At 41.3% G+C, this 15,634-nt stretch overlaps 2 protein-coding genes across 2 annotated transcripts in view; one reads left to right on the top strand and one right to left on the bottom strand.

Annotated features, from left to right (window-relative positions):
• Positions 1–15,634, top strand: part of LOC144679867 (RNA-binding protein 12-like) — a 215,431-nt gene that overhangs the window by 62,082 nt on the left and 137,715 nt on the right. The gene's annotated exons all lie outside the window — the stretch shown is intronic.
• Positions 1–15,634, bottom strand: part of cibar1 (CBY1 interacting BAR domain containing 1) — a 78,931-nt gene that overhangs the window by 27,704 nt on the left and 35,593 nt on the right. Inside the window, exons 6-8 of the mRNA XM_078540751.1 lie at positions 15,410–15,514; positions 5,809–5,922; positions 738–857 (exon numbers count right to left, since the gene is read on the bottom strand). Coding sequence (XP_078396877.1) covers positions 738–857; positions 5,809–5,922; positions 15,410–15,514 — 339 coding nt within the window. The remainder of the gene's footprint in view (positions 1–737; positions 858–5,808; positions 5,923–15,409; positions 15,515–15,634) is intronic.

Genomic DNA, 15,634 nt, shown 5'->3' with positions numbered 1-15,634 from the left:
TATATACTCCATCCCTCATGCAATAAAGGCCAACACTTCATTTGTCTTCCTAATTACTTGCTGTACATGCATGCTAACTATTTGTCATCCATGTACAAGGACACCAAAGTCCCTCTGTCCTGCAGCATTCTGCAGTCTCTCCATTTAACTAATATTCTGTTTTAATATTCTTCCTGTCAAAGTGGACAATCTCACATTTCCCTACATTATGCTCCATCTGCCAAATATTTGCCCACTCACTTAACTTATCTATATCCCTTTGAAGATTCTTTGTTTCTCCCTCACAACTCATTTTCTTAACCATCTTTGTATCATGAGAAAATATGGCTACAATACAGTTGGTCCCTTCTTCCAAGTCATTAATATAGATTGTAAATAGTTGAGGCCCCAGCACTGATCCTTGCAGCACTTCACTAGTAACAGTTTGAAAACCTGAAAATGTCCCTTTTATCCCGACTCCATTTCCTGCTAGCTAGTCAATCCTCTATCCACGCTAATTTATCCCCCCCAACACAATGAACTGTTACCTTATGCAGCAACCTTTTATGTGCTGCCTTATCGAATGCCTTTTGGGAAATCCACACCTATTGATCACCACTATCCGCCCTGCTTATTACATCCGCAACGAACCCTAATAAATTTGTCAAACCAGGATAATTGGAGAATAATAGTCAATCCTGCTACCTGTCACATGTAAATCCAGCATTTGAGCTAATTCCCAGGCTTAACTCTCTTACCTTAGAAGATCCTGACATACGTAGAGCTGAGTCTGCTCCATTCATGGTGTTTACAGAATTAGCAGACACTATGCTTAGGCGAGGCTGGCTGTCTTGCAAATGAAGTGTGTTTCTGAAAATCTACAAAAAGCATGAAGCAGTCCACTAGTAACCTTTCGAAACACATATAGGTAACCTTGATGGTACATTGTTACAGTTATTTTCCAAACGTTAAAAAAAATTTAGCTTGTGATTCTGAACATACTTCGCACAAACAATACAATGTCAATGGATTCATGTATCAAAAATATTTTGTAATAAAACTTTTTAAATCAGGTACTATGAATCATAGCACTAGCCAGACAGCTCATCATTGGAACTCCTGCATCAATATCTATCAATTTCACAATGTTTATTTACACAACATTAAGAGGTTTCAAGTGTCTACAGTTTCCGTTATTGATACTTTAAAGGGTCTGGATGATTGACACTTTTATTGGGCTGTAGAGAAAGGACTATTTTTAAACATTGTGGAAAGTAATGACTGGCTATTTTTTTTTAAAAGAGCTCTTCTAAAACAAAAACACACATCCTATTGTCACTATAAGGTTCATTAACCCCTATACACTGTATAGAACTACTGAACATGAAGTGCATAGCTTGGCATAAGGGGCATGATGGGTCTTGGAGGTGGAGTGGAGGGTATAGCCTGGCATGTGGGAACATGAGGTAGCATGGGGGGTGTGAGAAGTGAGGGCTGGAGGGTGTGTTTTTATTTTAACTGGGACAAAATCCCACAACAATCCGCCTCTGCTCCCGGCAGCCTGTGGCTGCCTCCAACCCCTTTCCTGGGTCAGCTGGCCTAAATGCAGCCCACATCCGCCACATCAACACTGAAGACTCTACTTTTGTGCACACATTCTCCCGAGGTGGGCGGGCAGAGCCTGGAATTTACCCGACTCCCACTGGTGATGAAATTCCAGACCAAAGAGTCTGCAAAGGGATGTAAATAGGCTAAGTGAATGGACAAAATTTTGGTACATGGCATATAATGTGGGAAATTTGGCAGGAAGAATAGAAGAGCAGAATATTATTTAAATGGAGAGAGACTGCAGTATGCTGCAGTGCAGATAGATCTGGGTGTCCCTGTGTATGAATCACAAAAACTTAGCATACAGATACAGTAAGTAATTAGGAAGGAAAATGGAATGTGGGCTTTTATTGCAACATGGATGGAGTCTAAAGGTAGGGAAGTCTTGCTATAACTGCACAGGGCACTGATGAGATCAAATATATAGGACAGTTCACTAGGCTGATTTCTGGGATGAAGAAGTTGTCTTATGAGAAAATGTGCAGGTTAGGCCAAAAGTCACTGGAGTGTAGAAGAATGAGAGGTGGTCTTATTGAGTATAGGATTCTGAGGGGGCTTGTCAGGGTAGATGCTGAGAAGATGTTTCTCCTTGTGTGGGAAACTAGAACTAGGAGGCACAGTTTAAAAATAAGGGGGCTCCCATTTAAGACAGAGATGAGGAGGAATTTCTTCTCTCAGAGGGTCTTTAGTCTTTGGAATTCTCTCCCTCAGAGGGAAGTGGCTGCTGGATCGTTGAATACATTCAAGGCTGAGTTAAACATATTTTTGATCTACAAGGGAGTCGAAGGTTATGGGGGCAAGCAGGAAAGTGGAGTTAAGGCCACAATCATATCAGCCGCGATTCTATTGAATGGTGGAGCAGGCTCGAGGGGACATATGGCTATGCTCCTATTTCATATATCTTATGAATTAACAATTTCAAAAGGAAACTGGATGGGCACTTGAAAGAAATAAACCTGCTGGGCTACAGAGATCAAATGGGGTAGTGGGGCTAACTGGATTGTTCCTCAGAGTGGCCTAATGGCCTCCTTCTGTGCCATAGATAACACTATGACAAATAATTCTAAATGACAATTCTTCATAAATAAATATTGGTGATTTACTTTTTTAATGTACAATACTAAAATATTACCTTCTAGTAAATCTTGGCATTCTATTTTGCAATTGTAAAAGCTGTATCATGTACCTGTATTTACATCTCGTCCTATTCCTTTAAAATCTAAGTCAGTCAATTGATATCTAGCCCTCCCCAGACAGAATGAAAACAATAAATAATGAAAGCAAGATAAATCCAAAGGGACAAAGCAAATGAATAAAGATACAAGAGAAGGAAAGGACTAAAAATATGCCACACAAAACTGTTTTTAATACTCACTGAAAAAATTCAAAAGCTGAACCTGTTGGCTAAATGATGGAATCAGGTCCTTTTTTTACCTCATATAACATCGTAAGAAATGAGAGCAGAAGCAGGCCCTTCAACCCATCGAGCCTGCTCTGCCATTCAATAAGATCATGGCTGATCTGGTTGTGGCCTTAACTTCACTTCTCTGCCTGTAAGCATCCTAATACACATTTTTCGAATTTAAAAAAAAAGCATCCATTAGGATGTAACATACTTCTACCCTATATTTAGTCAGGAGTCAATCTCTCAATAGAGCCAGGTATTATATCAGCTGACTATATGAGTGTGAAAACTTGAACGTTTCTTAAAAATTTAGCACTTCAAAATTGGTTTTCAGAATTGCACCTTGATCATTCTAGCCATGGATCATGCCAGAAAAGGTCAATAATAGAAAGTGTCCATTGCTAGCTGTATGGGTGGGCCATTAATTTAGCCTGCGACAACCCAATCCAGGTGGTTTATCTAACGCCAAGAGCTCCCAGGGTACCTAGTACCCAAACGCAAATTATTACTTGACCAAATATTTAAGACTAAATAATTAGCAGACATAATGTTGTAAAATATGTCCTTACAATATAATGCATGCCTTTTCCTATACAACTGTTCAAAGCCATGCCAACTGAACATGGATCGGTGCAGGGACCCCAGCTATTCACAATATGTATTAATGATTTAGATGAGGGAACTAAATGTAATATCTCCAAATTTGCAGATGACACAAAACTGGGTGGGAGGGTGAGCTGTGAGGAGGATGCAGAGATGCTTCAGTGTGATTTGGACAAGCTGAGTGAGTGGGCAAATGCATGGTAGACGCAGTATAATGTGGATGAATGTGAGGTTATCCACTTTGGTAGCAAAAACAGGAAGGCAGATTATTATCTGAATGGCTATAAATTGAAAGAGGGGAATGTGCAACGAGACCTGGGTGTCCTCGTACACCAATCGCTGAAGCTAAGCATGCAGGTGCAGCAGGCGGTAAAGGCGGCAAATGGTATGTTGGCCTTCATAGCGAGAGGATTCGAGTACAGGAACAGGGATGTCTTGCTGCAATTATACAGGGCCTTGCTGAGATCACACCTGGAATATTGTGTGCAGTTTTGGTCTCCTTATCTGAGGAAGGATGTTCTTGCTATAGAGGGAGTGCAGTGAAGGTTTACCAGACTGATTCCTGGGATGGTGGGACTGACATATGAGGAGAGATTGAGTCGGTTAGGATTATATTCGCTGGAGTTCAGAAGAATGAGGGGGGATCGCATAGAAACCTATAAAATTCTAACAGGATTAGACAGGGTAGGTGCAGGAAGGATGTTTCCGATGGTGGGGAAGTCCAGAACTAGGGGTCACAGTCTGAGGATATGGGGTAGACCATTTAGGACTGAGATGAGGAGAAATTTCTTCACCAAGAGAGTGGTGAGCCTGTGGAATTCGCTACCACAGGAAGTAATTGAGGCCAAAATATTGTATGTTTTCAAGAAGGATATAGCTCTTGGGGCGAAATGGATCAAAGGATATGGGGAGAAAGCGGGAGTAGGCTATTGAGTTGGATGATCAGCCATGATCATGATGAATGGCGGAGCAGGCTCAAAGGGCCGAATGGCCTACTCCTGCTCCTATTTTCTATGTTCCTATGTTTCTATGAACTGAGTTTATTCCTCATTAACAGCCCTTATATTTTTATATAAATATTTTAGCCATGTGATTAAGTGACTTATTCATATGTGCAAAAATTCTCAATACATAATATATATGTAACACATATCCATTAGCCTTCTGTCATAAGAATGTCAAACAATGATTATTAACAAGACATTAAGACAATTAGTTCTGAAGAAGAGTAATATTGGACTTAAAAACTCTGTTCCTCTCGCCACAGATGTTGCTAGGCCTGAGTTTTTCTAGCATTTGTGGTTTTTATTTCAAAGTTCCAGTATCTACAATATTTTACTTTTATTTTAGTTAAGACAACTACCTGGATAAATAACATCTTCTTGAGAAAAAGATAACTCAGCATAATATTAAACTATCTCATCAAGCTAATTTTGTTCTAGTCGCTGAAAAAAATCAAAAGCTGGACCCATTGGTTAAATGATATAATCAGGTCATTTTTTTTTTACCTAATATAAGAACAGGCCCGTTAGCCCATCAAGCCTGCTGATCTGGTTGTGGCCTTAACCTCACGTTTCTGCCTGTCCCCCATAACCCTTGATGACCAAAAATCTGTCCAACTCAGCCTTGACTTTAAAGGCAATTGGATGACTCAGCCTCCACTGCTCTAAGGAAGAGAATGCAAAGGCTAACAACCTTTTTAATTTTTAATTATGCACATATACTCTAAGACTTGGGCACCTGCACCAAAATGAGTGATCAGTGACCAGAAGCAAGTAAAAAATGGGTATATTTTCTCAAATTATTTCAATGCTTAAAATAAGTTTTAAAATACACTAAAAGTTAAAGATGTAAAGTAGTCTATTATATATTAAAAACACAGTGGGTCACAAAATTCCACCCGAAAATTCATTGAAAACACTTAAGTAAGACTTTGTCTATGGGGAAAGCCATTATAAAAGTGTCAATACTTTTCTGAGCTTACAGTGGCGTGATACAGCTCAGCCATTTAATATTGGTCACATAATGTCAGGTTAATACTGAGTTATTGCTACTGTGTAATTGAGCTTGGCATAGTTCAATACCCAATTTATGTTGTTTCTGAACAAGAAGCCAGAAGACAGTACTACAAAACAGTAATATTTTTAAAATTAAAATCATGTGATGGACATTGTCTGGCTATAGCCTCAAAAACCTCAAAAAATATAGCTTACCTCCATATCTGCCTCTTCATCAATATTCTGTATATGCTGATATGCATTGCTATATACTTCTAAAGCTTTTGCGTGGAATGCCATTTCAATTGTGATGAAGTCTCCAAAAATCTTCTATTTTAAGTAAATCAAAAAGAACTTGAGGTACTAATTCACCAATGGAAAGCACAGTCTGATGCATCAAAATATTTTTGCTATTTGTTAAAATATCCGTGTTATAAAATTAAATTTAATCCAAATCAAGTTGTCCCATAAAATATGCAATGATATTATACATAATTAATAAGATAATAATTGATAAAAAATATTTTTAAATGGTGGCATGCATCTGGAAAACATTCAATGTACATGGCTGACAAGGCTAAATTTAAATTAAACAATGTTCTCACATGGTGAGTTTCATTCCCAATTATAACATTTGTACAATGTGTGTGGCCTTGAACAACATATGATACATTTCTATTTTCTTACAGCTGTGGAATGCACAATTTATTCATATATAGTGAAACCTGAATTAAATTCACTCCCATTTTCCATGCAAAGATACAGGAGAAAAATTAACTCAGTAGGCACCACACAGATTACATGATTCTTCAGGGACAGACAGTGTGGTGGACAGCTACCTGCATGGCCAATGCACTGTTCTTCAATATCAATGGGGAAACCCACACAGATATTAGCCCATAGAGCTGCCTCACCCCAGGGAATCAACACAAGTTTGAGTAGAGCCAGCAAACAAACCTTTCCCCAACAATTTGGGTTTGAAACTGTCCAACATTTTTCCTATTTCAGATCAAGTCTGTAAAATCAGCCTGACTTGAACTATTTTTCTACAAAATGCTGGAAGTTGAAAAAGGAATCAACAGCAAACAGTAGCTTTAATATTAGCAATTCTGCAGCCAAAAATACTCTGAAGAATAGTGTAAAAATGAACACTCACTAAATGTCTTCCAATATAAAGGAGAAACTAAATCCTTCCAAGACCTCATCACATTAATCATTTCATTCATTTATCTCTTGCTCAACTGAACAAACTGATTTAATTCCGAATAGATCAATAAGAACTGCATCGAAGTATTGAGGTAATAAACATTACTTCACATTAAGCCAAAATCAAAACCATCTGTTTATTCTTCACATTAAATTGCAATAATGGCACCAAAGCAAAAGAGTTGTGCTTAAGGCCGAATACACAAATTTATTTAGATAAGTCTAAATAAGGGAGAAATTGCTTGACAGGGGAGGTGGTGGCGTAGTAGTATTGTTAATGGACTGGTAATCCAGAGAGCCAGGGTAATACTCTGGGGACCCAGGTTCGAATATCTGCCATGGTGGGATAACAAATAATCAATAAAATATCTGGAATTAAAAATCTAATGATATATGTATCCATTGTCAATTGTCATTAAAACCCATCTGGTTCACTAATGTCCTTTAGGGAAGGAAATCTGCTGCCCTCACCTGGTCTGGCCTACAGACCCACAGGTTGACTCTTAAAAATGCCCTCTGAACAAGGGCAATTAGGGATGGGTAATAAATGCTGGCTTAGCCAACGATGCTCACATCCCATGAACTAATAAAACAAAACTGTTTTGTAATTATGGTCACAAGGCAACTCTTTGGTATTGGCTCATAAGATGAGCAAAGTTCTGGTGAAATGACTTTACCCAGCAATTGTTCATTAGTCAACTAATAAGGATATACATTATTTGACTCCTAACATGGTTAGAAATTATTTACTTCACTTATAAAAACACTTAATCCTATGGACAAAATTTTCAATAATTCTGGAGATATAAAATTAATGATCCACCTTTAAGGGATGCAATACAAGTCAAAACTGTCAGCAGTTTTAAGTTAAAGGTGAGATTTTGAAAATTTGTCACAGATGTTTTAGAGCAGAATTAAGCAAAAATAACATTTAAGTAAAAACAGCCAGTATAACAGCTCCAAGCACACCTGAAACCAACAAGCTACAATTGAATAAATGACCAGTTAATCCTCTGACTGAATTGATCAGTGCAAAGATCTCAGAATATTTAGTCACTATCATCGTCACCTCAAAGTTCCAGGTTTAAAGACAGCAGACAAAATATTGGGATGCAGTGGAAAAAGTATAACATACAAATCAAAAATAGGTGTTTTTATAATTGCACATTTGTCTTAAGACTGCATCTGAAGAAAGGTCACTTGAATTCAAGAGTGCAGGATATTTGTAGGCCCTGAAAGAAACTGTGTCGCCCTTTTATGGCTGGTGTCAAATGGGTCCAGAATTGACTTAGCGCTACAACACGGAGGAGCACTTTCAAAATTCTCTTCCAGGAAAGCAATTCAGCCACTTTGAAAATGGCTAGTTCCTCATGAATTTTATTTGTTTCTGACATTTATCAGGACTTGCTTTTACTGCCATAGCTATGACAATGCAGTGGCCTATTCATAGCGGAAGAAGTGAATTTATGATTTAGAGAGCATGGTTAGTGTGACATCTTCTTTATTTTGTGTATTAAGGGCCAAGAAATGCAGGATTCATATTTTACACCATATACTGTCCAATCAGCCATCTTCTGTAAATAAAACTATTTCTTGGTTCAGAGCCCAAATTATAGTCTGGTCAGACTGTGTCCAATTCTGGGCACCACACTATAGGAAAGATGTGAAGGTATTGGAGAAAAGATTTGTGAGAAATGAGTTCAGGAATGAGGGACTTCAGTTGTGTCGATAGACTGGAGCAGCTGGGATGTTTCCCCTTAGAAATGAGAAGGTTGAAAGGAGATTTGATTGAGGTGTACAAAGTCATGAAGGGTCTGGGCAGAGTAGATAGGGAGAAAACGTTCCCATTGGTGGAAGGGCTGAGAACCAGAGGACAACAATTTAAAGTGATTGGAAAAAGAACCAGAAACGATATGAGGAAAATGTTTTACACAGCAAGTGATTCAGTTCTGGAATGCACTAGCTGAAAATGTGGTGGAAGCAGATTCAGTGATGGATTTCAAAAGGAAATTGGATAATTATCTGAAGAGAAAAGATTTGCAGGTTCAGGGGTAAAAGGCAGGAGATTGGGACTAGCTGAGTTGCTTTCGCGAAGAGCTGTCATGGGCACCATGGGCTGAATGGCCTCCTTCTGTATTGTAACCATCCTATGAGATTACGGGCCGAACCTTGCTCTCAGCAGCAAATGAACTACACCAGCCGTACATTACACTTGTACTTCTTCAGACTTTGCACTGCAGCATACTGTAAAGAGCCATTTCAGTGCAGTGACTTCTACAGAGAAACAGAGACCTGTGTGAATAATGCAAGCAACAGTTTGTTACGATCTCCATTGAGACTGATAACTTTTAAAGGGATTCGAACCTCCAGTTATTAGTTGAAAGAATGACATGACAAAATTTCACGTTTTGAAACTTTTACTGTAACTAATCACTAAAAACACTGTTGACTTAACACTATTTTCTTTTTATTGCCGAAAAAACTCAGGTCCGGCAGCATCTGTGGAGAGAGAAACAGAGTAATTGTCATGAGTCGAATACGATGCTTCCTCAGAATTGGTTTCAAGTTTATGTGTTTATCGGAATTCTATCTTTATGAGAAGTGGACTTCTCTGACAGCCAGATTTGCAGCTGCAACTGCCCTGGCCACATTATGCTCTTCTTCCTCCAGCTTCTCTTCATCCTTATTGAAAGATGAGTGTTCTGCAGCATCCTCCTCCTGGAGATCCATTCCTCTCGGCAACGCCATGTTGTATTCTACCACCATTCTGGAGACTCTTGCTGGTGCATATTGAAAGGCCGCCCCAGATCTCTCAAGGCATCCGAACCTAATTTCAGCATGTTCAATGATCACCTTTGTGATGATTTGGCTCATTGTATCTCTCCTTGACATCATTGGCTGGTTTCCTGCCAGGTCTTCAGAAGGTGGTCCTCGTCTCCAAGGAGCCACCCTCTCAATCTGCTTGGGGATGTAAACACCTGTGGTAGACTTGACTGGCACAGGATGCAGGAGTCATGACAGCTTCCAGGAAATCTTGCATACACATGCATAATAAACCTATGAGGTCAAATAATCAGCATATTGAAGGAATAGAATCCCTTCCGGTTGGTGAACACTGCACAATTGCCACATGTGCACAGTCAATGATTCCCTGATCCTGTGGAAATGCAGCCACTGCAGCAAAGGCAAGTGCTCTCTCCATATGGCTGGTCTCATTCGTGCCATATTGGACAGCCTTGGCTTACATGGCATAGAACCATAGAATACTACAGCACAGAAAAACAGGCCATTCGGCCCTTCTAGCCTGTGCCGAAATATTATTCCACTAGTCCCATTGACCTGCACCCAGTCCATAACCCTCCAGACCTCTCCCATCGATGTATCTATCCAATTTATTCTTAAAACTTAAGAGTGAGCCCGCATTTACCACATCAGATGGCAGCTCGTTCCACACCCCCACCACTCTCTGAGTGAAGAAATTCCCCCTAATGTTCCCCCTAAACCTTTCCCCTTTCACCCGAAAGCCATGTCCTCTCGTGTTAATCTCTCCTAATCTAAGTGGAAAGAGCCTACTCGCATTTACTCTGTCTATACCCCTCATAATTTTGCAAACTTCTATCAAATCTCCCCTCATTCTTCTACGCTCCAAGGAATAAAGTCTTAACCTGTTTAATCTTTCCCTGTAACTCAACTCCTGAAGACCCGGCAACATCCTAGTAAATCTTCCCTGCACTCTTTCAATCTTACTGATATCCTTCCTGTAGTTAGGCGAACAGAACTGCACACAATACTCCAAAGTTGGCCTCACCAATGACTTATACAACCTCACCATAACATCCCAACTCCTATACTCAATACTTTGATTTATGAAGGCCAGTATGCCAAAAGCTTTCTTTATAACCCTGTCTACCTGTGACACCATTTTCAGGGAATTATGTATCTGAACTCCCAGATCCCTTTGTTCCTCCGCACTCCTCGGTGCCCTACCATTTACTGTGTATGTCCTACCTTGGTTTGTCCTTCCAAAATGCAACACCTCACACTTTTCTGCATTAAATTCCATCTGCCATTTTCTGGCCCATTTTTCCAGTTGTTCCAGATTTCTCTGCAAGCTTTGAAAGCCTTCCCCGCTGTCCACAACACCTCCAATCTTAGTGTCATTAGCAAACTTGCTGATCCAATTTACCACATTATCATCCAGATCATTGATATAGACAACAAACAACAATGGTCCAAGCACAGATCCCTGAGGCACACCACTAGTCACAGGCCTCCAGTCTGAGAAGCAATCATCCACTACCATTCTCTGTTTTCTCCCACACAGCCAATTTCGAATCCAGCTTACAACCTCTCCATGGATACCAAGGGTCTGAACCTTCTGAACTAACCTCCCATGAGGGACCTTGTCAAAGGCCTTACTAAAGTCCATGTAGACAACATCCACAGCCTTTCCTTCATCTACTTTCTTGGTAACCTCCTCGAAAAACTCTACAAGGTTCGTTAAACACGACCTACCACGCACAAAGCCATGCTGACTATCCTTAATCAGCCCTTGGCTGTCCAAATAATTGTATATCCGATCTCTCAGAACACCTTCCAATAATTTATCTACTACTGAACGTCAGACTCACTGGCCTGTAATTATCTGGTTTACTTTTGGAGCCTTTTTTAAACAACGGAACAACATGAGCTACCCTTCAATCCTCCGGCACCTCACCCGTGGCTAAAGACATTTTAAATATTTCTGCCAGGGCCCCTGCAATTTCTACACTAGTCTCCCTCAAGGTTTGAGGGAATATCATGTCAGGCCCGGGGGATTTATCTACCTTTATTCGCTGTAAGGCAGCAAGCACCTCCTCCTTTTTAATCTCTATATGTTCCATGACACTACTGCTTGTTTCCCTTCCTTCCTTCCTTATACACTATGCCAGTTTCCTGAGTAAATACTGATGCAAAAAAACTGTTTAAGATCTCCCCCATCTCATGAGGCTCCACACATAGACGACCACTCTGATCTTCAAGGGGACCAATTGTGTCCCTTACTATCCTTTTACTCTTAATATACTTGTAGAAACCCTTCGGGTTTACCTTCACATTATCTGCCAAAGCAACCTCATGTCTTCTTTTTGCCTTCCTGATTTCCTTCTTTAGTATTTTCTTACATTTTCTATACTCTACAAGTACCTCATTTGCTCCTTGTTGCCTATACCTGCTATACACCTCTCTCTTCTTCTTAACCAGATCGCCAATATCCCTTGAAAACCAAGGTTCCCTATGCCTGTTAACTTTGCCTTTAATCCTGACAGGAACATGCAAACTCTGCACTCTCAAAATTTCACCTTTGACTGCCTTCCACTTACTGAACACATCCTTGCCAGAAAACAACTTATCCCAATCCACTCTTCCTAGATCCTTTCTCATTTCCACAAAATTGGCCTTTCTCCAATTTAGAATCTCAACTCGAGGACCAGACCTATCCTTATCCATAATTAACTTAAAGCTAATGACATTGTGGTCACTGGACCCAAAATGTTCGCCTACACACACTTCTGTCACCTGACCGGTCTGGTTCCCTAATAGGAGATCAAGTATTGCATCCTCTCTCGTTGGTACCTCTATATATTGATTTAGAAAACTTTCCTGAACACATTTGACAAACTCCAAGCCATCCAGCCCTTTTACAGTATGGGAGTCCCAGTCAATATGTGGAAAGTTAAAATCTCCTACTATCACAACTTTCTGTTTCTTACATCGGTCTGCTATCTCTCTACAGATTTGCTCCTCCAATTCTCTTTGACTATTGGGCGGTCTATAATACAACCCTATTAGTGTGGTCACACCTTTCCCGTTCCTCAGCTCCACCCATATGGCCTCTATAGATGAGCCCTCTGGGCTGTCCTGTCTATGCACAGCTGTGATATTTTCCCTGACTAGTAATGGCACTCCTCCCCCTTTCATCCCTCCCCCTCTGAAACAACGGAACCCCAGAACATTGAGCTGTCAGTCCTGCCCCTCCTGCAACCAAGTCTCACTAATAGCAATAATGTCGTAATCCCACGTGCCAATCAACGCTCTAAGCTCATCTGCCTTTCCGACTATACTTGCATTGAAATAGATGCACCTGGGAACATTTCTATCACGTACAAACCTTTGATTTCTGTCTATACATGCATTCCTCGCTTGACCTTTATCCTCCTCCACCTCACTATCTGCTCTAACACTCTGGTTCCCCTCCCCCTGCAAATCTAGTTTAAACCCCCCAGAGCAGCATGCAAACCTACCCGCAAGGATGTTAGTCCCCCTCCAGTTCAGGTGCAAACCGTCCCGTCGGAACAGGTCCCACCTTCCCTGGAACAGAGCCCAATTGTCCAGAAACATGAAGCCCTCCCTCCTGCACCATCTCCTTAGCCACATATTTAGCTGCATTATCTTCCTATTTCTAGCCTCACTAGCATGTGCCACGGGTAGCACTCCTGAGATCGCAACCCTGGAGGTCCTGTCCTTCAACTTTGCACCTAACTCCCTAAACTCTCTTTGCAGGACCTCCTCCTCCTTCCTATCCACGTCATTGGTCCCTACATGGACCACGACATCTGGCTGCTCACCCTCCCTCCTGAGAATACTGAGAACTCGATCCGAGATATCGCGGACCCTGGCACCAGGGAGGCAACAGACCATCCGGGATTCTCGATCTCTCCCACAGAACCTCTTATCTGTCCCCCTAACTATCGAATCCCCTATCACTACTGCTCTCCTCTTTTCCCTCCTTCCTTTCTGAGCTGAGGGTCCAGTCTCGGTGCCAGAGACGCGACCACTCCAACTTGTCCCTGGTAGGTCGTCCCCACCAACAGTATCCAAAACTGTATACCTATTGTTGATGGGAACGGCCACAGGGGTGCTCTGCTCTTTCTGTCTATTCCCCTTCCCTCTCCTGACAGTCACCCAGCTACCTGCCTCCTGACTTTTAGGGGTGACTGTCTCCCTGAAATTCCTGTCTATTACTGCCTCTGCCTCCTGTATGATCCGAAGTTCATCCAGCTCCAGCTCCAGTTCCCTAACTCAGTTTATCAGGAGCTGTATCTGGATGCATCTTTTGCAGGTGTAGTCATCAGGGACAATTGTGCTGTCCCAGACTTCCCACATGCTGCATTCGGAGCACTCGACTGCCCTAACTGCTGCCTCCATTACCTACTCCTAATTTAATTAAAGGAACTTACCCAGTCTTACCTCACTGGGAGCAAGCTCGTCCTCAGCCTCTTGAGCCAAAGCCTCAAAGCTCCGCTGCCACACTGGGCCGCTGCCACACTGGGCCGCTGCCACACTGGGCCGCTGCCACACTGGGCCGCTGCCACACTGGGCCGCTCTTCAGCTTCCCCTCCTTATATTTTCAATCTCCCAATCACCTCTCCTCTCGCGCTGTTTTCAATCTCCCGACTGACTCTCCTCTCGCGCTGTTTTCAATCTCCCAATCACCTCTCCTCTCACGCTGTTTTCAATCTCCCGATTGACTCTCCTCTCGTGCTGTTTTCAATCTCCCGACTGACTCTCCTCTCGTGCTGTTTTCAATCTCCCGACTGACTCTCCTCTCGTGCTGTTTTCAAATCTCCTGTAAATTGTAAGTCAAACTTCTGGGCTGCAGATTGTAAGATCCTATAGATGTCCTTAGCTGATGCTTGAATGGAGTTGGAAGTGAAAAATTCAAGGTTATTGGTAACCTCGATGGCCACTGTCAGTGCATGACCACCTGACCATCTTGCAATAAAGTCTTGTTCCAAGTGGCTGTAAATGACAGCAGCGAGCTACCCAAGGCTCTGAGCCTCCTAAGACACTGTTGCTCAGTCATGTTAAGAAAGCTGATTTTCTGTCATAGTCCCTCAGACAGGATGTATCACTTTCTACAATCTGCAGTCTATGTCCTTCCCTTCTGCCCTCTGGGCAAGAATGAGGCTACAGAGAACAAAGCCACTTATGGTGCTCCTGCTCCTCCCTTTGCAGGTCAACATAATTGTTGCAAAAACTGTTTCCATTCTGAAACCAAAAGCTGAGAGCAGATAAGTTTACAGCAAGTTAAGTAAGGTCTAAGGTAAATCAAATGATTTCTAAAAAGTTGTTCCTGTTGAGTAACTCTGGGAAATCATGCTCTCAAAACAAGTGCGGAGACAATAAGCCTTTCCCATAAACTTGGCAGTGGTTGTTCTGTTTCTCTAAACACTTATGACCATGTCAGTTTCATTGGTCAATGACTTCCCACTGTGCTCGTGCCTGGTGCACCCTGGCGAGATCCACACAGTTCAGGAAATCCATGCTGTTAAAGCCAGAATACAAAGTTATATTGTCACTCAACTGAAATTTAACATATTTAACTATCACACCTATCAAGATGGTTTCTTGCTCTCTTCTGAATGCACCCTTGAATGCAGAAGAGAGTGGAAATGTGTCAAGTTCCCCGCACCATCATTTTTCAGGGTATTAACCCACTGAACAGACCTGAACCTGTTCCCCTTTGGCAGATAAAATACCACCCAATGTCCCAAGATTATCCTGTTAGGATATTATCTAAATCCTTATCATTTGTTCAGGATAAGCAAATATTTTTATATGCTACATTTACCTTAATATCCTTAATTTTTTCTTCTTGAAAGTCATCAATGGTTTCTTCCAGCTGTCGTGAAATTCGAGTGGTATCCATTGTGACCCTCTGTAATTCAGACTCGGCCTGTTAGAGAGGAGCAATTCAAAAACTGAAATATTTTAGGAAATCAATAACTTGCTTTGGATAATACACACAATTTGAATAGATTCTAGAAGGTAACTTTCTAAAAAGGTGATTAGTTCC

Source organism: Cetorhinus maximus, chromosome 4 (assembly GCF_964194155.1).
Source record: "Cetorhinus maximus chromosome 4, sCetMax3.hap1.1, whole genome shotgun sequence".
Taxonomy (NCBI): domain Eukaryota; kingdom Metazoa; phylum Chordata; class Chondrichthyes; order Lamniformes; family Cetorhinidae; genus Cetorhinus; species Cetorhinus maximus.
This window is presented reverse-complemented; position numbering and strand designations above follow the sequence as displayed.